The sequence below is a fragment of the Leuciscus leuciscus genome (genome assembly GCF_965113295.1).
Source record: "Leuciscus leuciscus genome assembly, chromosome: 7".
In the NCBI taxonomy this organism is placed as follows: Eukaryota; Metazoa; Chordata; class Actinopteri; order Cypriniformes; family Leuciscidae; genus Leuciscus; species Leuciscus leuciscus.
In genome coordinates this window covers 17,488,728-17,515,205 of record NC_138731.1, presented here as the reverse complement: position 1 = coordinate 17,515,205, position 26,478 = coordinate 17,488,728, and the positions used below count along the sequence as shown (strand labels likewise).

General features: G+C 36.8%; 2 protein-coding genes and 1 long non-coding RNA gene across 4 annotated transcripts in view; 1 reads left to right on the top strand and 2 right to left on the bottom strand.

Moving 5' to 3' along the window:
* The window catches only part of nr1i2 (nuclear receptor subfamily 1, group I, member 2), a 34,231-nt gene extending 29,296 nt beyond the window's left edge, over nucleotides 1-4,935 (top strand). The window contains exons 7-9 of the mRNA XM_082175834.1: nucleotides 26-142; nucleotides 1,669-1,774; nucleotides 1,855-4,935. Of these exons, the coding sequence (XP_082031960.1) occupies nucleotides 26-142; nucleotides 1,669-1,774; nucleotides 1,855-1,999 (368 nt within the window). The 3' untranslated portion in view covers nucleotides 2,000-4,935. The remainder of the gene's footprint in view (nucleotides 1-25; nucleotides 143-1,668; nucleotides 1,775-1,854) is intronic.
* Nucleotides 745-1,662, bottom strand: LOC309503189. The gene is made up of 2 exons (XR_014207546.1): nucleotides 1,287-1,662; nucleotides 745-941 (listed from the first exon to the last, which is right to left on the bottom strand). It is a non-coding gene; the product is annotated as an uncharacterized lncRNA (long non-coding RNA).
* Nucleotides 4,936-5,011: 76 nt separating the features above from the next.
* gsk3ba (glycogen synthase kinase 3 beta-a) overlaps nucleotides 5,012-26,478 on the bottom strand; it is a 61,759-nt gene continuing 40,292 nt past the window's right edge. Inside the window, exons 4-11 of one of the 2 annotated variants that reach the window (XM_082175838.1) lie at nucleotides 18,918-19,028; nucleotides 17,711-17,841; nucleotides 15,180-15,286; nucleotides 13,839-13,936; nucleotides 12,089-12,196; nucleotides 8,832-9,018; nucleotides 8,624-8,722; nucleotides 5,012-7,692 (exon numbers count right to left, since the gene is read on the bottom strand). In XM_082175838.1, coding sequence (XP_082031964.1) covers nucleotides 7,625-7,692; nucleotides 8,624-8,722; nucleotides 8,832-9,018; nucleotides 12,089-12,196; nucleotides 13,839-13,936; nucleotides 15,180-15,286; nucleotides 17,711-17,841; nucleotides 18,918-19,028 — 909 coding nt within the window. In that variant the 3' untranslated portion in view covers nucleotides 5,012-7,624. The remainder of the gene's footprint in view (nucleotides 7,693-8,623; nucleotides 8,723-8,831; nucleotides 9,019-12,088; nucleotides 12,197-13,838; nucleotides 13,937-15,179; nucleotides 15,287-17,710; nucleotides 17,842-18,917; nucleotides 19,029-26,478) is intronic. The other variant, XM_082175839.1, reaches the window with a different exon arrangement.

Genomic DNA, 26,478 nt, shown 5'->3' with positions numbered 1-26,478 from the left:
CTTCATTCCTCCTCCACCGGGACAGCTGGTTTTCAGCACCATCTGCTGGACCCTATGATGAATTTCCATTACGCATTGCGCAAGCTGCGCTTGCATGAAGAGGAGTATGTGCTGATGCAGGCCATCTCGCTCTTCTCACCAGGTACCTCAGATGAAGCTCAACATACACATAAACACACATGAGCCGCTGTTTAAAAGGATAGTTCACCCAAAAATAAAAGTTCTGTCATCATTCACTCACCCTCAAGTTGTTTATTTGTTCTGCTGAACACAGAAGATGATATTTTGAGGAATGTCGGTAACCAAACAGTTTCTGGTCCCCATTGACTTCCATAGTCATTTTTTTTTTTCATACTATGAAAGTCAATGGGGTGGTCCAACTGTTTGGTTATCGACATTCCTCAAAATAGCTTCTGTGTTCAAGCAGAACAAAGAAACTCATACAGGTTTGGAACAACTTGAGGGTGAGTAAATGATAACAGAACTTTTATTTTTGGGTGAACTAACCCTTTAAAGGAAATCCCAAAAATGAAAATTAGCCCATGATTTACTCACCCTCAAGTCATCCTAGGTGTATATGACATTCTTCTTTCAGACGACTACAATCAGAGTTAAATAAAAAAAATGCCCGGGCTCTTCCAAGCTTTATAATGGCAGTGAATAGTCGTTTCTGTTTTGAAGTCCATAAAAGTGCATCGATCCATCACAAATTATGTTAATAAAGGTTAATATTAGGTTAATAAATGCCGTCTGAAGCGAAGCGATGCGCTTGTGTGAGAAAAATATTAATATTTAACATGTTACAAAGTAAATTCTAGGTTCCAGCCAAACGAACATACGCAGTCTACTTACGCCTAAAACGAAACTTACGCAACTTGTGACGTGGGAAGTAGCGTAGTGCGTCATGGCGTAGTGTAAATATCAGCAGTATGCCGCATTACCTATAATCATCGGCCTGCCTATAATAGACCTCGGCCACCAAAACAATAAAGCCATCACACGCATGGCCCGGACTGTCAGCAGAGACCCAGATCATCCCCTCCACAGCCACTTCTGCCTGCTGCCCTCAGGCCGTAGGTACAGGACTTTGCGGTAGAAGCGGGCACGCTTCAGTAAAAGCTTTGTCCCTTCTGCCATCGTTGCTCTTAACGGTTTTAAGCGCTAATCCTGCTCCTTACCATCTGCAGATGTGTTGTGTGTGTATTTGTCCACGTTGTCTGTATCTGATAGTGTTTGTGAAAAAGAATTTTTCCCCTAGGGGACAATAAAGGTCTATCTATCATTACTCGCATAACCCGCTTTAGACTTAGTTTGGCTGGAAGCTAGTTATTTTACTTTATAAAGTTTTAAATATGGATATTTTTCTTACACAAACGCATCGCTTCGCTTCAGAAGGGCTTTATTAACCCCCCAGAGCCGTGTGGAGCACTTTAATCATGGATGGATGCACTTTTATGGACTTCAAAACAGAAACGGCCATTCACTGCCATTATAAGGCTTGGAAGAGCCAGGACATTTTTTAAATATAGCCTAACTATTAAATTGTAGTCGTCTGAAAGAGGAATGTCATATACACCTAGGATGACTTGATGGTGACTAAATCATGGGTTAATTTTCATTTTTGAGTGATCTATCCCTTTAACCTCTCACGTGTATGTTTGTCCACAGATCGCCCTGGTGTGACACATCACAAAGTGGTCGACCGTAACCAGGAAACACTAGCTCTCACCCTGAAGACCTACATCGAGGCAAAGAGGGCCGAGCCAGAGAAACGGTAAGGATGCTTTCTTTCCATCTCATTAGGAAAACTTTTCCTTTGATTACACTTTCAGTCTAACCTTCTCCTGCTGCTAGTCTGCTGTACCCAAAGATCATGGCGTGCCTGACTGAGATGAGGAGTATGAACGAAGAGTACACAAAACAAGTGCTGAAAATCCAGGACATTCAGCCTGATGTGTCTCCGCTTTTGTTGGAAATAATAAGTAAAGACGGCTGCTAGGACACTGAAGATTAAAAGACTAGTCAAAACAAGGGCGGTGACTACTGATGATGAACTACTGAACAGCAGCACACGGTAATCGTGAAATTGTTATTAAATGTAATGTAATTGTGTTTGAGTTTATCTGACAAGCAGTCTTTTTTTTCGGAATCTTTTCGCGAAAGAAGATTATGTGGTTCATAAGCAGATGTAGGATGTCACATTACTGTTTTATCTCTTACATTTACTGCATGAATGAAGCTTGAAATGCGGGGTTAGATTAAGGGGCCGTTTACACGACACCGATTTAAAAACGGAACTAAAAACGTAAAACTTGTAATGCGTTTTGGCCGTTCATTTACACGACAACAGCGAAAATGAGTTTGTGTTTTTAAAAGCGAAACCGTTATTGTCTCTGTGTAAAGTACAATAACGAGATTTTGCGAAAACTGTGACGTCATGCGTAGTGTTTCGTTACAAAGTGACGTCGCCAACTACTGGCCTGACATGAATAATACAGCGTTTTTAGTCGTTTTCGCACATCCATGTGAACGGGGATCGTTTTGACAACGTTGTCGTCTGTACGTGAAAAACGCAAGGAAAAAAACGTTTTGGTTTTTAGTACATCGTTGTCGTGTAAACGTAAGATTTGGTAACACTTTATTTTAGTGTTTGTTACACGTTACATGTACTTACTGCAGTAATACCAGTAAATTATGTATAATTAAACTATCCCTAAACCAAACCCCATTCCTAACCCTGTAGTAAGTGCATGTTCTTAATTAATATTCCTCAGTACTTATATGTATAATTACACTGTAACAAAGACACCTTAAAATTAAGTGTAACCAAGATTCGACTTGAATTTTCCCTTTTTGTCATGAAGGGTAACACTTTATAGTAAGGTTCCATAAATTAAGATGAACTAACTGCCTAAAGAATTTATTAATACTTCGAAAGCATATTAATTTCAACATTTACTAACACATTATAAAAGCCAAAAGCTGTATCTGTTAATATTATTTAGTAACTGTTGTATTTTATTAACTAACTTAAATTAACTTTATTAACTGTCCCAAACATTAATAGAACCTTATGAAAGTGTTACCTCATAAGCTTTGCAGGGTAAGATGCTGTAAGAGATTATTATTATATAATATTATGTTATTGCTGGAGAGATCACAAATTATAAAAATGAAAATATGATAGTATGATGCATACTGTGTATAACTGCCGTATGTCTTGACAAATCTGTTTATTTATTGTTTCTGTTTAAATGTGGTATAAGTTAATCGCTTGCTTCTAATGGTGTTCAGGTTATATTAAATACATTTTAGTAGCTATATTTGACAAGACACGAATGTAAGTGTACTTATGGAGTTATGAATCTCATAAAGAACATGTTCAGGTCATATTTTACTCTCCAAAATGAACAAATTTATTTCAGTAATGAGAATGTGTTTGTTTTTTGAATGTATTTATGGTAATGAGATTGTTCAAAATACCTTTGATTTTGAAGTGAAATTTCTGGACCTGGATAATGTTCTTTAGGTTTTGTGAGATTCACTCTGTGATGTGTGTCAATATATATATATATATATATTTGTAATAGCTTGTAATTTCATCTCTGTTCTGAATATTAGAAACAAAGCTTACTGTATTTTGCGAAACATGTAAATGTCTAAAATTTTGAAGAATCTCTGAAATTTTAAGACACTTTCTTGAGAAGTGATTGCCTTTTGACAGTTTTAGAGTAAACTTTTTCACTTAGTGTCACAATCAGGTTTTCAGATTTTACTGAACAGACACCAGAATAGCATTTAGAGGTCATTTAGAACTTTTTTTGGTTCTTTTCACTAGACACTTGGTTCTGTCATTTAAACACTTAACAATGACAATCAATGTGAATATTGTGAGCTAGTGTTATGTGTGACACATGACAATGTAGAGCAGATGTTTCGGGTTCCAATGGGTGTGCAGTATTTTATGTGAGTCTTTCACATATTTCCTCCACATAAAAGCAGAAGATTCAGATATCAGGTATCTATAATGTAAAGGTCAAACTCTTTTGAAAATGCCTTCATGTTGCCATTTTGTGTAGATTAAGCAATTATTTCATCCTGCCTGCAAAATGATAAGGAAACTTGTCATAACATGAATAATTACTACACAGTACACTCAGGTTTTTTCTCTTTACAGTGGTTATTTTTCAGTGTGAGACATATGACCCTCTCAGGAAAATAAATGCAAAATTGTATGAGAATGTGTGCAGAATTGTTTACTGTGCAATTGTGTAAATCATTTACTCATAATGTACACTACTGTTTAATTTTTTATGTTTTTGAAAGAAGTGTGAGATGCTCACCAAGACTGCATTTATTTGATTAAATATACAGTAAAATTGCGAAATATTACTACAGATTAAAATAACTGTTTTCTATTGTAATATATTTTAAAATGTAATTTATTCCTGTGATGTCAAAGCTGAATTTTCAGCATCATTACTTCAGTCTTCAGTGTCACATGATCCTTCAGAAATCGTTATATGATGATTTGATGCTCATGAATCATTGATAAATGTTGAAAACAGTTGTGCTGCTTATTTTTGTGGAAATCATGATAAAAAAAATTAAAAAAAAGATTATTTGATTACATTTAAAAGCACTTATTTTTTTTTGGTACATTAAATGCATCTACCATATGCTGAATAAAGTATTCATTTAAAAAATAAATAAAAATAAATAAACCTTACAAACCCCAAATGGCAGTGTGCACTTTTTTTTAATTTTATTATTAATATTTGTATGCATTTGGCAGATGCTTTTAGCTAAAGCAACATAAAATGCATTCAAGTTACCGTATATGTTTAATTTGAACCCAGGCACTTACCAGAATCACATTTAAACAAATCAAGAGTGGAGAGGGGGAAAAAAAAGAAACATTTAATTGAACTTTAATTTAATCAAAATGGACTGCATTTGAGATGAGACACATTTTGGGCTGCGAAAAGAAAGACACATGGCAAATGCAGGGTCATTTCCAAGCTATCCTACTCTTTATTTAATGCAAATTACAGTACCAGGTAACTAGTCTCTGAATCCAAGTCACACCAAGGACCAAAACGGACATATTTACAAGGAGAGGAGACATTTAGCATACCTTCACAGAAAAAGAATATATTTAAAATAAAATAAAAATTTCAGTCACAAACAGAGGCATTCAAGTAATATTAATGTTATACAGGTTGCTTTTTTTCTTTTTCTTTTTAAACCAAGACAACTTTTTTTCCCAATAAGTGTATTTAATGCGATAGTCTGTAGCCCACAGTCCTTAACTTTTTTTTTTTTTTTTTTCTTTTTTTTTTTGGTAATTGTTTTTAACCCTTGTGTCTTTACATTTTTACTCTAACTTTAGTCACGAGAAGTGGTCACACCATTTGTGGAAAGCGACACATCTATGAATGCGTATCTTACAAGCAAAGCTTTACATTGAGGGTGCGGGGATGAGGGTCCGGCGGGTGCTACGGGACATCTCTACTGCGTACTGTCAGCTGGCCAACGAGCCAAAACACCAAAGAAATCATTATTGCCCCTGGGATGTGTCGCAGTTACGTCACAACACGCTCATAGTTGGTTCGCTTTGGTAGTGGAACGAGTGTAAGAACGTACATTGTGATTGGCTCCACAGGAACGTGACTTCCTCCACACACAAAAACATCTTTGTGCCAATAAGTGAGTGAATCCAAAGCAAAAAATAAGGAAAAACATCGAGTGTGGTTTGTGACAGAAAATGAAGTCGGCTGTCAGTCATTCTGACTTGACCAATCGACAGCACCTGCAGAGGGTCACAGGAAGGGGTGTGGCCTGCCTTGAGTGTAGACAGAAAGGGGGTGTGGCCTAGGGACAGGAAGTTTATGGAAGCAAAGGCACTCCAAACTATAGATACACTATACATTACTAGATATAGTTACAATAATATAGCTGGCACCTACTGTACAGATAAGATTGAACTATATGGCTGGAGAAAGCTCCTTGTCTACAGTATCCAACAAACAGGTCATTCTTACCCTGATCTTTTAAATCTGTTTTTAATCTTTTTTTTCTTTTTTTATCCATTTTTCATTTAATCCCTCGTCTTTGTTTTCGCTCATTAACAGTTCTCAGGTCAGCATATATATGTACATAGTAGAACACACGCATGTACACATTCACTCACACATGCTTACAAATTATACAAAAATAAAAGTAAAATAAAAGTGTAAAAGCCAGAATTTGGTGAGGAGCAACATTTCTGTACTGTATATACATGTCTGCCATTTTCATGTACTGCTATACTTTGCGTATTAAGACATTCTGGATAAAGAAAAAGTACATTTTTCTGTAAGCAGGTTGAAAGTATGTGGAAACGTAAGTAGTGGTTGAACCAACACAGCCACTTCAGTTTAACATTACGAGAGTCGTCTCAGAGAAGTCTGCGCCAAGTCGATCTTCATCTATTCTTTATGTTTAGCTGTAACTCGCAGTGTGAATACGAACAATTAATCTGAGCGTTACAACACTGACCCACACGCGACAATAAATAACGGGAGGAAATCAGGACAGAAGGTGATTGTAATTCTACCAGGCGAACAGAAAACAGCACAAAAGAGCGAAACGCTTGCAAGAAAGGAGCTCCAGCAAAATGTGTCCAAGTTCTTAGTCATAAACATACTGTATTATTTTGGTCAGCGACAAAATTCGCCGCTGCCCTGACAATCCGTGATGGATTCTGGACCGATGATGCTAGATATAGATCTATATATAACTATATATATATATTTATTTTACATAATGCAAAGTAATATATAAACTGTGTATGTATATATCATACAAGAACACAGAGATGGAGACGCACGTCTCACTTGTCAATCAAAATGTCTGCCCTTCCCCTTAGACCGCCCATTTTATAAAACCAAATAAAACATTCAGCAGACTTAAAAGTCCAGGATCATCTGCAACAGAGAATTTCTCTGTTAGCTTTGTGGTTGGAACATGCGGTTTTTACATTTATACCTCTTGTATAGTGCTTTGTGGTTTTTTTAGGATACAATTAGATACGATATTTCCTTTAGTTTTGAATGCTGCATCATTTTCACCCAATACATACATACATATATACATACATACATATATATATATATATTGGGTAGCCATGCGCTATAAGAAACCTGGAAAAGTAGAAAGGGACAGAACGTGTAGCTAGAGACAGTCCAGTTGAGAGAAGGGGAGTCCAAATGGAAACGGAAGTGGATGGATCTGGCTACCGGATTGCTTACATAACAAGATTGTCCTCTGAGAATGAAAAAAAAGAAAGTTCCGGCTGGTCACAGACCAGGTTTTATGGTTTTATGGTTTAACCCCCCCCTCCCAACCGTATCCTCACTGATTTCTCTGTCTCTGTCGCTCTTGTGAACTACACCCGACAAGGCTTTTCCAAGTATCATTTTGAACTCTTTCTGAACTTCGTTAAAAAAAAGACGTAAATGAAGGTTGGCTCTTGCAGTCTGAATAAGAGTGGTTACATGACTCAAATCCTGCCCAATAAGCTGGTGAGCAGTGGGGTGGGCGTGGCCCTGGAGGCAGGGTCAGTTCTGATTGGCTGGAGCTCTCAGGTTGAGGTGTTGGAGGCGGAGGCAGAGGCTGCAGTTGTGGTCTGACTACGATCACTATTGGCATCTGCACACAAAGAGAATATATTTTCATTTTTATTAGTATATACTGTATGTTATGTACTGTCTTGATGTCATAATAAAATAATAAAAAGTCACATTAAAAGAATTCCATTTTAATCAATAGTAATGAGTAAAATAAATAAATAAATAAAACAGCTTCACCACTTCACCACTATTTGTAAAACGTCCATAAAATCTAAATCATGTGACCAAGAAAGTCATATGGTCCAAACAACATGCAGTAAAAAATTAATCAGTGTTGCTGATGATCCATTCATAAAGAATGGAATTTGACATAAAAGATGATGCACACATCTAGTAAGGTAAGAAAAAATACCTAAAACAGTCATGGTATCAGCACAAGCACATGTAACCAGTCCTACTCAACCGAACCGGCGTCTCCAGCATGGGATTTAGGTGCCCTAACAAGAACGCTTAAGATCACACTCTCTAGCGTCAGTCGCTAGTGCGCCTCTTGTGGCCTGGAGAAGTGAGTTTTACTCACACAGCTTTTACTAGCTGGCCTCCGTTACACTGACCCCCCTAAACCTCACTCCCATCCGGGTCACGGCACCAGATGTAACCAGTCCTACTCGACCCGCTTTGAGCGGGATTAGAATCAGCGTCTCCAGTTCGGGAGGCAGGCGTGCTAACAAGGACACTAAGGACAGCAGTCTATAGCGTCACTTGCTAGTGCGACTCTTGAGGCCAGGGGAGTGAGGTTTACTTGCACAGCTCTTACTAGCTGGCCTCCATTACACACACACTCAGCAAAACACAATCTAACTATCTTTACCGACAAAATCCCAGAAAATATCGAGGTATCATTTTTTCAATATTGCACACCCCTAATATGGACATTTTATCAGAGTAAGCTATATACAAATAATCAGGGATGACAGATGAACACAAAAGTGTCTAAAACAAGAACTGACCTGAAGTGGTAGAGGTGTTGGTGGGAGTAGAAGCTCCTGCCTGGTTACGTGCATGAGCGGGAATTAGGATAGAGGCCAGGGATGGGTTACTGGACAGCTCTGAGTGAAGAGAAAAGAAAAAAAAAAGATTTAAATATCATCAACAAATGGCTTGTCTTGCTTCTGACAACATTTTTTCATAAAAGAAAAATGCAAAATAGTGCCTTACCTTGAGTTGTGAAGTTGAATAAGGACGGTTTCTCACGCCCGTTAGGAAGCTTGACGTTTGGATCCCGCAGTTCATCGAAGAAGGAATGAGCGCAGGCCTCTAGTGGGGTCAGTCGAGCGGTTGGTGTGTACTCCAACAGCCGGGAACATAATGCAATGGCTTCCGGAGGCGTGCGTGGCCGGAACACCTGCGGAGAAGTTTAAGAAGTTTAGTAAGAGAAGAAACCTATATGCAGAGATTAAAAATGATGGCCTCCTTTACATATTTTGGTCTCAACAAACAGCAAGGGCCTCATTTATAAAATGTAAATATAATCTGACATGATCAAAAATTCCATGGATTTAATGCTGCCTTCATGACATGTGCTATTGGAATTATCATAAATATGAGTTTCCTAGTTAAAAAATGGACATGAACAGGCCCTTCTCAAGTCGTATTTACCACTGGGAAGCTCTCGGATGATTTTGATACCCAAGTTTCTGAGTTGGGCATGTCTTAAAGTTTATGAAAATGGAAAACAGCTGTGACTGCAATTCTTTAATATTTTTTTCCACAACAGCTACATCGCCTCATCTTGTCTTTAAAGTAGTGCATATTTATATGAATAATCATTTAAAGCGCAGTGTATGTATTATACACAGCGAAAATAGCCTGGATTTGACCGAAATCCCAGAATTCTTGATAGTGCAGTTAATGTCAATGAATGGGACACTAAATGTCATTTCGGCTTTAATACGATTTTCAGGCAAGAATAAACCTGGTGTTCTCCGTGATTCCTGTTCTTTCCGACAACAAAGCACTTGAATGTGACAAGCTCGTAATCATAACTTCAGAAGTGGAAAGTAGGAACATTTCCGATAGCACATAAAGCCAGCATAATCTTGTCCATTAAAAATGAGGAACAAATCTTGATTTGTTAAGCAGAAACTGTGTGATAACTGGAAAGCTTGCTTTCAAACCTTTTTTTGAATTAATAACTGCACATTATGAATGAATAACTTGTACATAAGCTTTATATTTCATTCCGTCTCACCGTAATTCACATGGCATGCCTTTAGGAAGGTTTTTTGTTCCTTTGGATGTTTTATGAATCATTAATAGGAAATTGAATCATCTATGAATCATTTAGGAAATTATCTTTTATTCACACTTAGGATGATTACACGCACATCTTTAGAAATGAGGCCCCAGGTTCCCATTGTGGCAACTTGTCCTGTATAGAGTGACATCATGTCCCATAATGGGGTTTTAAAGGAACTTTTTTACCCCTGGGTAATAAGGGTAAAATGTTCAAATGCTTTTTGTTGGCAAGTCTTTAAGGGTTAGGGTTAGGGTTAGGCCTAACTGTTTCTGACAGAGAAATAGGAAGATTTGAGTCACAGGCGTTTGGGCATATCCCGTGCAGAAGGTAAGACTGTCTTGAAGGGAGGGGTCTGATTGGAAGCAGGATAAGACTAAACACACCCTGCAGCTTAGTCATGTACTATACACAATGACCACCAGGGGGCATATGAGAGATCCTGCCATTATACTTCATGTGGACAGTGTTGGATAAATGGCCAGACATGTTTAATCGTCATATCTGCATAATACTTTTCAAGTATAAAATGTTTTTTAAGCAATAACTTGGGAATTAACTGGGTCACACTTTAGATTAGGGTCCAATTCTCATTGTTAACTAACTATTAACTATGACTTTTGCCTCAATAAACTCTTAATTACTGCTAATTAATAGTTAGTAAGGTAGTTGTTAAGTTTAGGTATTGGGTAGGATTAAGGGATGTAGATATGTAGAAGGGATATGATCATGCAGAATAAGGCATTAATATGTGCTTAATAATTCCTAGTAATCTGCATGCTTATAAGCAACTAGTTAATAATGAGAATTGGACCCTGAAAGTGTTAACCTAAACTGACACTTAGTTTCTTTCTGACAAAATTGCTTTCTAATCATACAAAAGAAAAGTAGCAAGACTCATTACCAGTTGAAACATGTCCATCCAGAACAGTTTAGCTGTCCTTCAACTGCAATTTTCAAATGACTCAGCAAGTTCAGTTTAATGTACATGCTAACAGTTTCAGTTGCAAGGCAAAATCTACAATACCGCTTAAAGGTGTGGGGTCAGTGAGATTTATTTTGTTGATGTTTTTGAAATTGAAAAGTCTCTTGAAAAGTCTCTTAAGCTATAAAATTATACTAAATATTGTGAAGTGTTTTTAGAATAAAAAATGACTGTTTTCAATTTAAATATATATTTTAAAATGTAATTTATTCCTGTGATGGCAAAGCTGAATCTTCAGCATCAATTCTCCAGTCTTCAGTGTCACATGATCCTTCAGAAATCATTCTAATATGATGATTTGATGCTCAAGAAACATTTCTGAAATCAGTTGAGCGGCCAAAAAAATTAATGCATCCTTGCTGAATAAAAAAGTATTCATTTCTTAAAAAAAATTAAAATAAATCTAACTGACCCCAAACTTTTGAACAGTATATATATATATCACAAGCACAATCTAAACCAAAAACAACGAACACAGCAAACAACAATTAAGTGCAATGAAGTCAGTAAGCAATGCAGAGCATATCTGGTGAGGTCATTCAATTCAAATGAACATGCGGATGTGACATCACTGGCTGACAGTGGATCTGCTCCAAAACCTAGTGAAATGCCATCCTAGACTAATGGTAAATATGCAGCTGCCTTATTATAATACATAGAACACGAATACTGATTAAAATAGGCCTTTTATATCTTTATTTAATTTAGTATTGAATGAATTATAATTATATTGATACATAGTGTATATTTACATATTTATAATTTCTTTGCCAGCATCTTGGATTTTATTTTATTTTTTATCTTGACATAGTGCATTACGGAATTGCTTTCTCTCTTCTAAATCAAGCTATTCTACAAGACTGCATAATTATTCCGCCTACCTTTCTGAACAGGATTCTTTCATAGGCAGCTCACTAGAAATCGGAACAGTGCGACTGTAATGTCACTTGGCTAACCGTCACAACAGAGCTCAGAAAGAGGACGACTACAGTCAGACACAATCCTGACTGAAATTTGTCCATCCTCTTTAATCAACTAATTGAGAAGTAGAGAGTCCAAGAACATTAAATGAAATAAAGTCGGCGAGTCCTGTGACGGGTGATGTGAATGAAATGGAGCCAGGATGATGAGTCGAGCTGAGGGCTGGAGGTGGAAGGCGGCTGTGCTAGAAGTAGTAAAACAGTTGACCTGTACCTGTTTACTCACCTTAGTCCATGGATGGGCCTTAATCTGGGGGAATTTGAACTCGGTGTAGTTTGGGTTCATTTCCCGAATCTGCTCGCGTGTGGGAGTGCCAAGCACCTGTGACCACAAACACAGAGAGAGACCAGTCAAGATAATATAATGGTGTTTCTTCAGCTATAGCCAACTTTATGTTCCGGAGGTTGGTTTTTATTAAAAAGGATTTCACCACTTTCTTTTTGTTATATGAAGTTCACATGACAAAGTCTTGAAAAAGTTTTACCAAGCCTTTCTTATTTTTGTTTGTTTTAGTTTTCAAATTAATTTTAGGAATAAAGTTGATTGTTTTACACTTTTGATATAAAAACAAAAACAGAATTTTCAATTGATAAAAAATACTAATAAACTATTTCAATATTTATTTTGTGAAAGTTATTTTTTTTATTATACATTTTCTATAAAATTATGTCTATTCCACATCTTACATATTACATGCAATTATCTGAACTGTAGTGTTTTTTGACTCACTTAAGTAAGACCCTTTAGTTCACCCAATAATGAAAAAATTATTATCATTCATTCACCCTCATGTCGTTCAAAACCTGTATGACTTTCATTCATCCTCGAAACACAAATGAAGATATTTTAAATGAAATCCGAGAGATTTCTGTCCCTCCATTGACCGTACGAGCCTCTACCACTTTGTCGCTTCAAAAAGTTCCCAAAGAGATCATAAAGCTTCATTCTCGTGTTACTCAGCACGTTTGAGCTTCAGCAAGAACCAATGAGGTTCATTCTCGTGTTACGCAGCACGTTTGAGCTTCTGCAAGAACCAATGAGGTTCATTCACGTGTTACGCAGCACGTTTGAGTTTCCACAAGAAGTTTGTTCTTGCGCATCAAGCAAGTACAGTTGAGCTTCTGTTTATGTTCACTGATCAATGTTTATGTGAATAAAAGCCTAAATTTAATCTGTTCATCATATAAAGCAATCGAGTCTCTTCAGAAAATGTGGACTAAACCACTCGATTCATATGGATAACCTCATTGGTTCTCACACAGCAAGCGAACATCCTTTAGCCTCCGTTTATCAAATCTGATATGCGAGTTGAATAATGTTTATATGTGAATAAAAGCCTAAATTCTATCTGTTCATCATATAAAGTGATCGTGTCTCTTAAGAAAATTTAGACTAAACCACTCGATTCATTTGGATTAGTTTTATGATTTCTTTACAAATTTTTGGAAGCGTCAAAGTGTTGCATGAACTGTCAATTATGGAGGAACAGAAATCTCTCAGATTTCATGAAAATATCAAAAGTACAAAAGTCTTACAGGTTTGGAATGACATGAGGGTGAGTAAATGATGACAGAAGTTTTCAGTTAACCTCATAAGCTTTATATATAATTTCAGAATTACTTCTATTGTTTTTGAAATATGTTTAAAGTGTATTGTAGAATGCATTTATGGTAAACTAACATAGACCTCAATGTCAGTTCTATTGAAACATGGGTGGCATGTAATTAAATATATTTGTAATTAACACTAACTAGTAAGAGTGTGAAAAGTTTTAAGAGAGTTTACCTTCTAAAAGCCCACAAGGCTAAACCTGCCTTTTCTTGAAGAAACACCCATAAATCATCTTGTACATAACTAACCATCTAAACCATCTGTGCAACAGTCAGTTCATAGGTCTTCCCACAAACTCATGCAAACATAGAGATTAAATCAGACAGAAGTGCCGGTGTAGCGGCGCCAGTACCTTGATGATTTCCACCAGCTGATCTACTCCACTGTCGCCGGGGAAAATTGGTTGTCCTAGCAACAGTTCCGCCAGCACGCAGCCAGCTGACCACACATCTGCAGGGAAAGGGGGTCAGAGAGATGCTGAGAGTGAGGGAGGGACATTCTTATTAACCAGAGGTCAAGGACGCATAAAAAGCAGAACTGTGCAGAACACATCCTTTACGCTACGAGCCTTCTGTTCTTCTATGTTCAATGCATGTCCATGCAAAATCACAAATGGCACGTAAAACAAAAAAGCATAAAACAATGCTCAGAATATTGTGAGCTGACAAGAGATACTTAAGCTCCATATAAGGCCTATTATCTGCAAGAATGGTCGGTAACACTTTATTTCGATTGTCCACTTTAGAAATTAGAAAACTAACTATACTTAACTTTGCAACTACAGTCATCAGAGAATTATTAGACGGTCTGCTTAATATCTGCTAACTCTTTATTGTGATGCCCCTAGCAGACTTTCTACTGACTATAAGTAATTGCATGTACTTATTCTACTAAACCTAAACTTAACAATCTACTAGTTTGCAAATAGTTAAATAGTTTAAATAGTTGCAAAATGACTTATAGTTAGCAGAATGTCTAACGTGAACTATACAAATAAAATGTAACTGATATGACTTTTCAATTTCCGATACAATATTTAGAGATCAAGGTGGCCGCTATAATGTAATTTATAAAACTAACTGATCATAGTTAAATTAGACAGATAAAATTTTATAAATAAAAAAATAACAACAAAAATTTTACACAATTATTGCTCGAAATGAACTAATCTGAAATCTGAAATTTCCAGGCAGTAGATTTTGGAACTACTATCACTATGAATCGGACAACCTGGTATGATTATTGCTAGTCCCACAACAGCCAAACATCAATTAAATATTCACCCTAACTGATACATCAGTGAATCCCCTTGTGAAAAAGAAGTGTCCGTAATTGTACTGAATGTGCACATGTAGTGTACTTCAAATCTTAAAAGAAAAAAATTGTACTTGCATTTAATATTAATATAAAACTATAATACATTTGTATCTAATTGCAATTAACATGCAATTAAGAGTCCAAAAAATCACATTCAGTTCGCACTTAAGTATATTATTTTCGTAATAAGGAAATACTCTTATCATAGTACTCATATAAATGTATGCTTTTTTAAAAAAGAATGTACTTCTTTTTCACAAGGGTCACTATTGGTATGAATTTGCGTATTTTTCATGATAAAAGGCATTAGTAGTTGATTGAAGCAGAAATGATTTGCATGGTAGATGTGGTTGTAGTATGATTACAGCTCATATACCTATGCTGGAGGTGTAGTCGGTTGCTCCAAAGATGAGTTCAGGGGCTCTGTAGTACCGTGAGCATATGTAGGAAACGTTGGGCTCTCCACGTACTAACTGCTTAGCACTGTGAACAAGAAGACATATTTTCACTGTAACTCTCTGATCCAGTACAGTCTCTGATCACACTCATCACAATTTTAATCGAGTATGTCTATTGTCTATATTTTGATATAGCCGTAAAAATCACCATTCAGTTTTTTGGGCCACTCCATGCATTTTCTCTGATTGGATATCTATCCGATTTGATAAAACGGTTTCATTCACACTTGGCCTCATAAATGTGTTTCCACATAAATATAATACTGATCTTTAATTCCCATGCTATATACAAGTTCACGTCAACAAAAGCAACGTATATGAGCTCCATTTATTTTATCATCAGCTAATTTCAAGCCTCGAAAGTGTTTCAGAGGGGATTTGCACCTGGTAGGGCTGGGATAAACGATTATTTTTTAAACGATTAATCTAGCGATTATTTTTTCGATGCATCGATTAATCTAACGATTCATTTTTCCAGTCCGATTCGATATCGATTCGATTCGATTATCGATTATCTCCCCAATCCACATTAATTGACTAATAGCAATTTATACATGTTAATTTACATATCTGAATGAAAAAAACATGAATTCCTTAACATTGCAATGTATGTTTATTGCTCTTAAAATTCCAAAATAAAAGACTATACAAGTGCATAGTAATGCATTCTTAGTCAGAGGTAGCATTCAATAAAACCTTAAAGCCTTGAAAACACATAGCTTACTGAAACAAGCTTACTGAACACATAGGGCCTAGCTTACTGAAAAAAAGTTCTTTCAGATGAAAATAACAACAATTTGATCACCCAAGATACTTGTTTAGAGCAATTGAAAGAATACAGTAACCAATGTAAACTTGGGGGCTTTAAGCTAATACAGAGAGTGCTTTTCCAACAAACAAAAAAATAAAAAAAATAAAAATAACAGTGGGAGCCAGCAGCCTGTCATGGCGTCCTTCCTGAACCAACAGAATTGAACATTTATGTTGAAAACACATAGTCCTAGCTTACTGAAAAAAAGTGCATATTTTAATTCTTCATTCACATAAAAATAACAACAACGTATAGTAATACACTCTGCCACTCACCTTTTTCTTAAAAAAAATAAAAAAAATACTTATAAAAAAAAGTACTTAACTAGAATTTAATAAATGGAACATTATTGTAAAGTGTTACCGATTTGTTATACACCGATTCAGACGCCTCGTGAGTTCAGTGTTGGACAGATCAGTTGTTTTAACCATTCATTAAAGTGAATCGGTTCAAATGAGTCATTAGTTCGCGAATCGGACGTGTCATTAGTGGACGTGTAGCCTACGGCAAGCGTTGTGTGATTATCCCGGCAGTTTATTTTTACCACAATTCACACTCCGCGGTAATTCAAGAGAAAAAAATCTCCGAATGCTCCACGTGAAACTTTGGTCTTCCGCCCTTTTTCTATCGTGTCTAATGATTTTGATTAATATGCACGAGGGAGAGAGAGCAAGACAGCGCTCGTGTTGTTTGAAGACGGTGAGTGCGCGCGCGCGCGGCCGGGGCTCTCTCTCGTCATATGCGCCCTGTCAAGCGCAGTCAGTCATTCTATTCTACGGCTTTAGCGGCCGCCAAAAAAAAATTCAATGCAGGAAAAACCCCTGGATTGGTTATATACCGTTGGATAGAATGATGGCCATCGCGTATCAGCGCACATAAGGTACACACTGTGAAGTAATTTGCACACGTTTTTTAGAGAAATGAAAACAGGTCGACGAATCGACGCGCATATTTTGCGTCGACGTATTTTTTGCGTCGACGTCATCGATGACTTCGACGCGTTGTCCCAGCCCTAGCACCTGGTCTTTTCACGATCGGATAGCTATCTGATCAGTAAAAATGTATGAATTGGCTAAATATGAATAGGCCCTTTGTATGGAAAATTACTTTTGCGATTCACAGAAAAAAGAAAAAGAAAGAAAAATATTTGGAATAACATGAGGTCAAGCAAATGACAAATGACTTTTGAGTAACTCTAACCCCTAAAAGTGTTTGGACTAAACTTTTCCTGTATTTTAGCTAAGAGCTATGAAGTCAAATGAAATCTAAAGATGTCTAGATGTTAAGTTGAGTTGTTAACATCTCAAGGTCTCATGCCCTCTTTTCAGTCAACCCACGTAAGGCAAGTGAAAAATGGATACCCGAATATCACTTCACCTAAAATCTTCACTAGTATCCTAAAGCAGAAAATGTGGAAAGCAGGTTAAATGAAAAAAGCTGAAGTCAGCACAGATATCTCAGAGCATAGCGAGACCATCTGGAGGCCTCTGGTGAGGTGTAATATGGGATTATCAGGTTAAATGCAGTAAAGCGATGCTTTCAGTTCATAGATCCACTGGGGCCGGCACTGGACCTTTGAAAGGTAATCAGAAAGGGCATGGCGTCTATGAATTGGCTATCAAGAGATTACCAACTGACCTGCCAAAGTCACAGAGTTTAAGCACGGCTGTGTCTGGGTCCAGCAAAAGATTCTGGGGTTTTATGTCCCGATGGCAGATCCCAAAGGAATGGATGTAGGCCAGACTCCTGAAGAGCTGGTACATGTACAACTGCAGTGATGAAGACAAAGGAAATATACACAGGTCATTAGGTTAGAAAAGACGTCATAACAGGTCACAAATAATGCACACTAAAAATGTAGAATATAATTTTGCCTTCATGGCTTGAAATATCAATGATTTACCAAATTTTACCACATTTTCCAAATCCAAATGACTTCGTTTTTTCCCCCATGGAACTAAAAAGGTGAATGTTCGAACAATATCATGGCTGCTCTTTTCCATTTAATGAAAGTGAGTGGGGACAGGTGCTATCAATATTCAAAACGGTATAAAACCACCATAATACTGTTTAAATATCATAAAGGAGGTCCATATGACCCTTCTGAAGTAATACAATAACTTTGCATTTAACTGGACTAAAGCAACTTAGATTTACCTGACTATCCGACATCATTTAAAAAAAAGTTAAAATTGAGTACCAAACACATCAGGCTTTTGAGGAACATTTATCTGTACATCTTTTACCATTATACATACATACCATCAACCACACAAAATTGCATATTTTTGCTAAGTTTGGACCTCTGAATAAATATGAGGTGTTTATTTACTCTTTGAGTATGATCTCCATATTCTCCTATATCATACTATATGAGTCATACAAGCCTGATGTGTCAAATATAATACAAAACATAAAATACATATGCAGAATTATATATGGAAGTTTCTTGGAAATTTTGCTTTGGTTGATAACCACTGATTTAACATCTATGTGGAAGGTCTTCGCATATAATTGTATCTGTACATATTTGTGTGTGTGTGTGTGTGTGTGTGTGTGTGTGTGTGTGTGTGTGTGTGTGTGTGTGTGTGTGTGTGTGTGTTTCACTCTTCATGTCACATCCTGCCAATAGCAGGAAGGATATAGCTCAGGACACAGCACAAAGCCATGATGATGTCATCACAGCAGTCAAGACACTGGTGACGCAAAACTGCACAGGAGGAGAGGGAAGAAATGCCAACACAAACTCGGCTGACCCGTAAACTCGCCAGTGAGAAGGTTTTCACTCAGGATGTACAAACCATTCAGAGGACACACAATAGAAACCATTAGGAATGATCCGCACCTTGACATAAACCATGGGAAGGGTCTGCTTAGCGCGGCTGTAGTGTCTCGCCACTCTGTACACGGTCTCAGGGACGTAGTCCAGAACCAAATTCAGATACACCTCATCCTTCTGTGGGCAGAGAACAAGAAAGAAAATACTTTAAGTCACAGAGTTAAAAGTGTCAGGCTTAATAGCACATACATATATAACTTTAGTGAATCTATATATAAAGTAAGCTCGGTATGGAAGAGGATAATGACTCTGAGTCAAAGTCTACACTATAAATGTCCCATACGCCCCATCCCTCCATATATATCCATGATTGAACAGCCAGCTTACGAACTATAAAAAAGCTGCCATGGAAACGACACAAAACAGCAGATTCTCTGGCATGATGTCATTGGGGACATTGACTGCCGTGCATTGTGTGGAACCGTGCCTGTAAGCGAGAGATAATTATGCCCACCATCTTTACATAACATAAATGCTCAGACACTGAAGTCATATCTTCCTGAAGAACTAAAGGAAAGGAAGAATCAATGGAGTGGCCTACAGGGCCACTCTGACCCTCATCTGATGTCACATCCTGTCTTTTATTCCCTTCTTCCTTCCTCCACAAGTGCAGTTGTGAGAGAGTCTATTTCTGCTGGACTTCACATGCCTGAGCTCATTTACTTTAGGCATGACCCAAAAGGTCACGAGTCAAACTGACATTGCATATTCCGCTAAACATGTGAAGATACTTAAATCTAAGAATAAGATGTACAAATATAAAAGACATAGAGATATAAAAGATAAAAAAATATATGTATATACATAACAAAAAAATAGCACTTAACATCAGAATTGGATATTAACGGGGGCTTGGGGCAAAAATACCACCAAAACAAACAAAAATGCCCCCCAAATTCAAGATAAAAGGGCAAAAATTGCCTGTCCACAATTAAAGTAAATCTATTATGACTGTCACAATTCAAATTAAATGTGAAATTGAATGAAAAGTGTTGACTGCATCATTACATTTATATCTGCTCACACTGCATCAAAGCTTTCTTTTTACACATTGTTTTTTTGCAGCCTTGAACATTACAACCAACCACATACATACCTATTGAGCATATGAATGGAATTTTATTTGACATAAAATACAACACGGATACATTTAAAGAGGCAATTCTAAAAATTGCCCTTATAAATATTGACCCTTAATTAAAAGGTTTATTTTTAGACCCTGCTCCGCACATTTTGTAATGTATCTTTCTTTGGTGTTTCACAAGAGCAAGAAAGAAGATTTGGAACAACATGAGGGTGAGTAAATGACTCTACTATTCCTAGAACAAAATCTTGATCAAATATTTACAACTAAATAGATACAATTAAAACTAATCTGGTTACAAGCAATAAACTATTTCTTCACAAAGAGACACACAATGCCACTATTTTTCACTAGGCAAGTTTTTTTTTTTTTTTTTCTCTGATTGACAAGTAGTCTCTAATAACTGATGTTTGATTTCCTAAAAAAAAATGTGGGGGGAAAAACCAACCCCCTGACTGTGCTGTGCAGCTAAAATTAGTCCCAGCCATGACTCACTCTCCTCCCTCGCTACAGCAACACTTCCTCAATTACAGCCGATCGGAGAAGCTCCGAGGCGACTGAGATGCTCTCACCAGATTATATGGCCATCTGATTGGCTGCTGCTCGGTGGTCACATGACTTTGTGAGGATGTGATTGGTTGATCTGTGGCTTACGGCACAGTATCCAACATCTCCCACAGGTAGAGACTCATCCATCCCCAGGCCTTGCTATTATGGTCTCTTTCACAATATGCACTAACTTAAGTGTGTTTATTCATGTGCCTTTGCACAACTAGTAAAAATCAAGACAAATTATAACATATATATGAAGTGTGTCTAGTGAAGCTCCAGATTGGATTGGAAAGCAGTGCTGCTCCAGTTTTGATAAGGAAGTTCTTCAGGGATGAAAAGAAAATTGTTCTGGTTCTGAATCTGAATCTGGCTCCACTTAGCGATTTTGGTTCCTTAACAATTTAAAGGGATATTTCACCCCAATATGAAAACGCTCTCATCATTTACTCACCCTCGTGCCATCCCTGATGCATATGATTTTCTTCCTTCAGATAAACATAAGCAAAGATTTTTTAGGAAGATAACCCATCTCTGTGAGTTCATATGATGCAAGTGAATGGGTGCAGCTCGGTTGATGAGCGATCATGACAGTAATCCATAGTGGACGAATCAATGTCTTCTGAAGCGAAACGATAGGTGTGTGTAAGAAAACTACTAATATTTTTGACTTGTTTAACTATAAATCATTGCTTCCGGTTCACGAAAGGGTCCTTGTGATGTAAGTGTGTTGTGAAGCTCGCGCGAAAAGTGACGGTGCAACTTCCCAATGCACTCATCAATGCACTTCATCACAACGTCCTTCTCATGAACACTTCTATGACAGTATGAAAGGATCAAAGCAGAGAAAGATTTGTTGTCTAACAATCTTTGTTTGTGTTTATCTGAAGAAAGAAGTCATATACATAGGGGATGGCATGAGGGTGAGGAAATGTTGATAGAATTTTAATGTTTCGTTCAGTACTTGAAAGCATTTCCTACCCTCAATAGAGGGAATGCATTGACGTCACTTTCCCGCCGGACTACGACCCCCTCAGCCGGACTGAGTGGCAAAAGAGCTGCTTCATGACTGGATTTAATAGAGGAAACTCCGAAAACGCGAGTAAAACAAACGATTATCAGTTTAAACTAAAGGTTGGACTCAATATAGTGTCCCTTACAACTTACTAAAGATCCAGTGATCCATGGATATTGACATGGAGCAAGGAATCGTGTTTCTTGACATTTTATGTGCCTGATTTAGAAATACAGAAAGCAAATTTGCCTGTGAACGCTTCATAGAAATTCAATACAGCTAGGTCTAAATTCGGGTGTCGTTATAATATATATCGTTGAAATCGTCCAGCCTTAAAACTTATATAATTTTTTGTCAGTGTTTATTTAAAAACATCCAATTATGCAGAATATACGATGGTAAATATTTAATTGATGAGTTGTCAATACAATATATAACAACACAATATATAGGGTATGATTTTACCCCTAAATTCAGCATTTTGACACAAAATGATAAGTGCAAATCCACCTTTCGGTGCCTGGAGTTGTTTCAATGAAATGCAGGGATCCATTTACGTCTCTGTTCTGTAGCTTTCGGCAGTCTGTAAAAATATACCTCAGATTTCTTGTCAAATGTAGTTGTGCAGTCAATCGCAAAGCTCTTTCTCGTTTGAGATGTTTAGTGTGTTTTTCACGGCCTTCACGCTGAAAACAAATGCTGCCATCCATTTTTGTAACTGCAGTCACTCCAGCCGACGGTGACGTCACGCTATAGTGTGCTGTAAATACTAAACTAAACTACCAAACAGTATTATTATTGTTAACTTGTTCTAATGTTTTATTTATACAATTTTCACTCCAATTGATTCATTAGACCGATCAAACAGAAAACTCTCGAGTTCAAGAGAGAAACTTTTTGACTAATTCATTAAAAAGAACTTGTTCTTAAGAATCAAACTACACTGGTTGTGCTGATTGCTCTTGCCATTAATGGGAATGAATGTCACGATTCTGTACATTCTGAATAAGTACTGGTACTTGATTCCCAATCCTATTCATCTTGTCATATACTTTTAAGTCTCATACACTACCGTTCTTAAGATTTTTTGATGATCTTACGCTCAACAAGGTTGCATTTATTTGAACAAAAAAAGTAATATTGTGAAATATTATTTGAATTTTAAATCACTTTTTTCTATCCTTTCAGCAGTCATTGCTCTAGTTTACTATCACATGATCAGAAATCATTTAAATATGCTAATTTGCTGCTCAAGCAACATTTCTTATAATTTCTTATAATCAATGTTGAAAACAGTTGTGCAGAATCTTTTCAGGATTCTTTGATGAACAGAAAGATGCAAAAGAACAGCATTTATTCGAATTAGAATTATTGTGTAACATTATGTGTTAAAAGTAAAAGTATTCATTTCTTTAAAAAAAAAAAAAAAGTCTTACTGACCCTAAGCTTTTGAAGAGTTGTGTAAATGTGAGACAAGATACTTATAGCTGCAGTGCATGAATAAATGAGTTTGTTTCACACAAATACAGAATACCATGCGACACAACCTACAGCCTCTTTCTCTACCACTCTCTCTCTCTTCCTATTTTCGTCTGAGTCGTCTATGTAGATGTATTTTTTGACTCATCTGTGCCGGTCTTGTGTGGCTCCCCTGTGAGGAAAAATCAGCGGGCACTAAGTATGGGAGAGAGAGAGATCATGGGTAACGGCTGGTGGTTGTCAAGACCCAGCAATCTCCTTACGTGTCAGTATACAAGCACCTGTCTCTGTAGACTCATACAACATTCATAAATAGATGCTTTCAATATGTTCTGATGAAGTCTTTGAACATGCTAACTCAACACTGAGACCACACACACAGACACATATTTCTCTGTTCCAAAACCTAGTGACCTACTATGTAGGCAGCATTTTAAAGCATCAAATGGACTGTTCCTAAAGACGATCAGCATAATGAAGTTTTTCCTTTTGAGACAAAGGGACTGTCAAAAGACAATTCTTCAATAAATCTAATCAAACATATACCCAAGAGGGTACATAAAGTGAGAGAAATGCTGATTATAAATATAAATCATTAAATACTAAAAAAATTCAATGAAAATAATTAAATCTAATAAGAGACAGGCTATTTTACTTTATGCTTATTACAGTACTGCATTGTTATCTAAGCAAACATGCTAACAGAAAACTACTGAAATCTTCCACATATTCTTCCTCAATGGAAAATGTACAGTATATGTATAGGGTTTATTTTGCAAGTTTTTTTTTTTTCTCTAGTTCTTCATGTGGTAACACATGTGGCATATTCCTCATATTAAGCCACCAAAAAAAAAAAGGAAGAAAATAATATTGTATTCAACAGCTCTATAGTATAAAAAAACATTCACCTTAAATGTACTGTATTATTGAATAACACACTACAGTTAATATTATAATCAAGTACTTTGTGATTTAGTATGTTAGTCAACCCACATCAAAATAAGTGTACAACAAAAGTTTATTAAAACATAATGTACTTTAGAGTAAAACTTTTAATTTGACTATTACAAAGTGTACTTTTTAAAAGTTGCACTTTACAAAACAAATGCACATTAAATACAATTAAACTTTTTTTCACAAGGGAAAGACTTGCTTTGTTTGTCAATAATATTTTTTGCAAGTAAAATGAACAGCTATATAATACCATTGTTGTAGGTCCAAAAATATATTATGAATGAAAACTAATGCAAAATACCCTGTCATCATTGGCGTAACTTGTGTGTCAAAACTAAACCAATAAATGAATTTCAATAGTACATTGAGTTTAATTTATCAACATAGAACTCATGTTTAATGTGATTGGTTCACCCAACATGTACCATATTTAGTCCCGAGAGTCTTGAAGTCATTGAATAAATACATAGATCTGCATGTGTTGTTTATGTGTCCAAATGGGCTGGTGGTAGAATTTTCGTTAAGCGAGTGAGTCGGTTGGAGTGAGTTAAGTGAGGAGTCGGGGTGAAAAAGGGATGCAGAAAATCTGTCGAGAAACATATGTGAGTCATCCATGTATATACAGTATAGGCCTCCTCTCGATAGATCATTTGAACGTGTTCATGTAGTCAGAACAGCACGGCCACTCACTATGTTTTGGAACAGAGCCTGTGGTTGTAGAGAGAGTCATTTAAAGGGGTCTGGGGTCAGGCTTCAGAGGAGAGTGCTGTCTGCAGTGTGCAACAACACTTCTACTAATCGTGCCACTTTTGCTGAAGTGGAAGTTGTTTGGAGGGAGAGCAGACCACGTCCAGACATGACGCCACCTCATCATTGTTGAACGGTCTCTTTTCAAGCCTGATTTTAATCTCTTTCTCTCTCTCCTAGCCTACGTCATCCACCTCTCTCTATCTTTGTGTTTTATCTCTCCATTAGATGCTCTGGGCTCTGATTTCATGGTGATTTATACTAGGCAAAAAACAGAGCAGCTGCTAAAATTACAGTAGAGAGAAGCTAACCAGTCAACTGGGAGGTATGATGGTGCAAACCGTGCGACGGTAGAAATGTGTCACTGGTAGAGATTCTGCTAAACCATTTATGGCACTGTTGAATCAGACACACATTTACAGTGACAGCTTTATTGATTATGATGGGGGCGATTTAGTTGTGATGTTCTAATTGGGTCTGGTGTAGGCGCTGTGTAAAGGCTTGTTCACACCAAGCCGTTCACTATGTTCATCAGCTGGGAAAAAAAAATCATTCTGAAAGTGATATCCACGATATGTTCCACTGTGACGTTGTCGTTATAGTTGTGGTATGGACTTAGCTATTCTATGGAAGCTTGTTTCCGCCACAGAATAAAATATAAAAAAGTTAATTGCAACTTGTTATCCTATTATTCTGACTTTTTTTCTCATTCAATTATGAGTTTAGATCTTGCAATTCTGATATAAAGTCGCAATTGCGTGTTATAAAGGCAGAACTGCGTGATATAAAGTCAAAATTGCGTGATATGAACTTGCACTTGCGAGAAATAAACTCTCAGTTGTGAGATAAAAAGTCTTCCATACAATCTCTTAGAGTGAGATTGGTTAAAACTTCATGGTTATAGTTATCATTATAGTTATCATCCTTGGTGCGAACAGGCCGGATGTTTACAGTTGTCAATCACTGTCATAATATAAAATAGAATGTCTGATCACAGGTGCTGGGGGTTATCATCAGCCAATGAAGAAAAAATTCAATTCAAAATCTTCATCGCATTTACGTTTGTGGTGTGAAAGGGCCGTAAAGTTTACGACTCTCTGAAACTGCAGTAACATAGTCGCACCTCCATCGTTTTGGTTCAATATAGGATTGATGTTAATGAGGTGGAGTAATAACTTCTACTGTTTAATCAATTCAAGACTGCAATTAATGTCATATTATTATAGTTCATTTTCACAAACAACAGAAAGCTGTTCAATCAGAATCATTGAACTATGTTGGCAATGATGGAAAATGTGACCAAAGTTGGCTAATAATGCTTTTGGGAAATGCACCCCAGTTTAGTACAGCACAGAAATTACACACTTCACTTTGAGGCTCGGAAAAGAGCATTTTAACATAAACATGATCTTGGACTAATGTTAAGGGTTTGATCTCAGTGAACGAATGGACTGTTGCCGTATCACTACCGCCATTGTAAGAGTGGATTTCCTGCAGTGGTTGAGGCTGCAAGACTGCCGAATGACTAAAGAAACGTTGTCAGCAAGATGGTAGAAAAGTGTACATTTCTTGTCTATTTCCACCCACAATCTTGTTTTATCCTTTCCCTGACCATGTGACTTTAACCCAAATGTGAGACATTCAAACTGACCAATCAGATAATTACAACTTCCCCCACTGTACTTAATACAATTCATAGACCACCGAAGTACACACATCTTGGCCTTGGATCACTATCT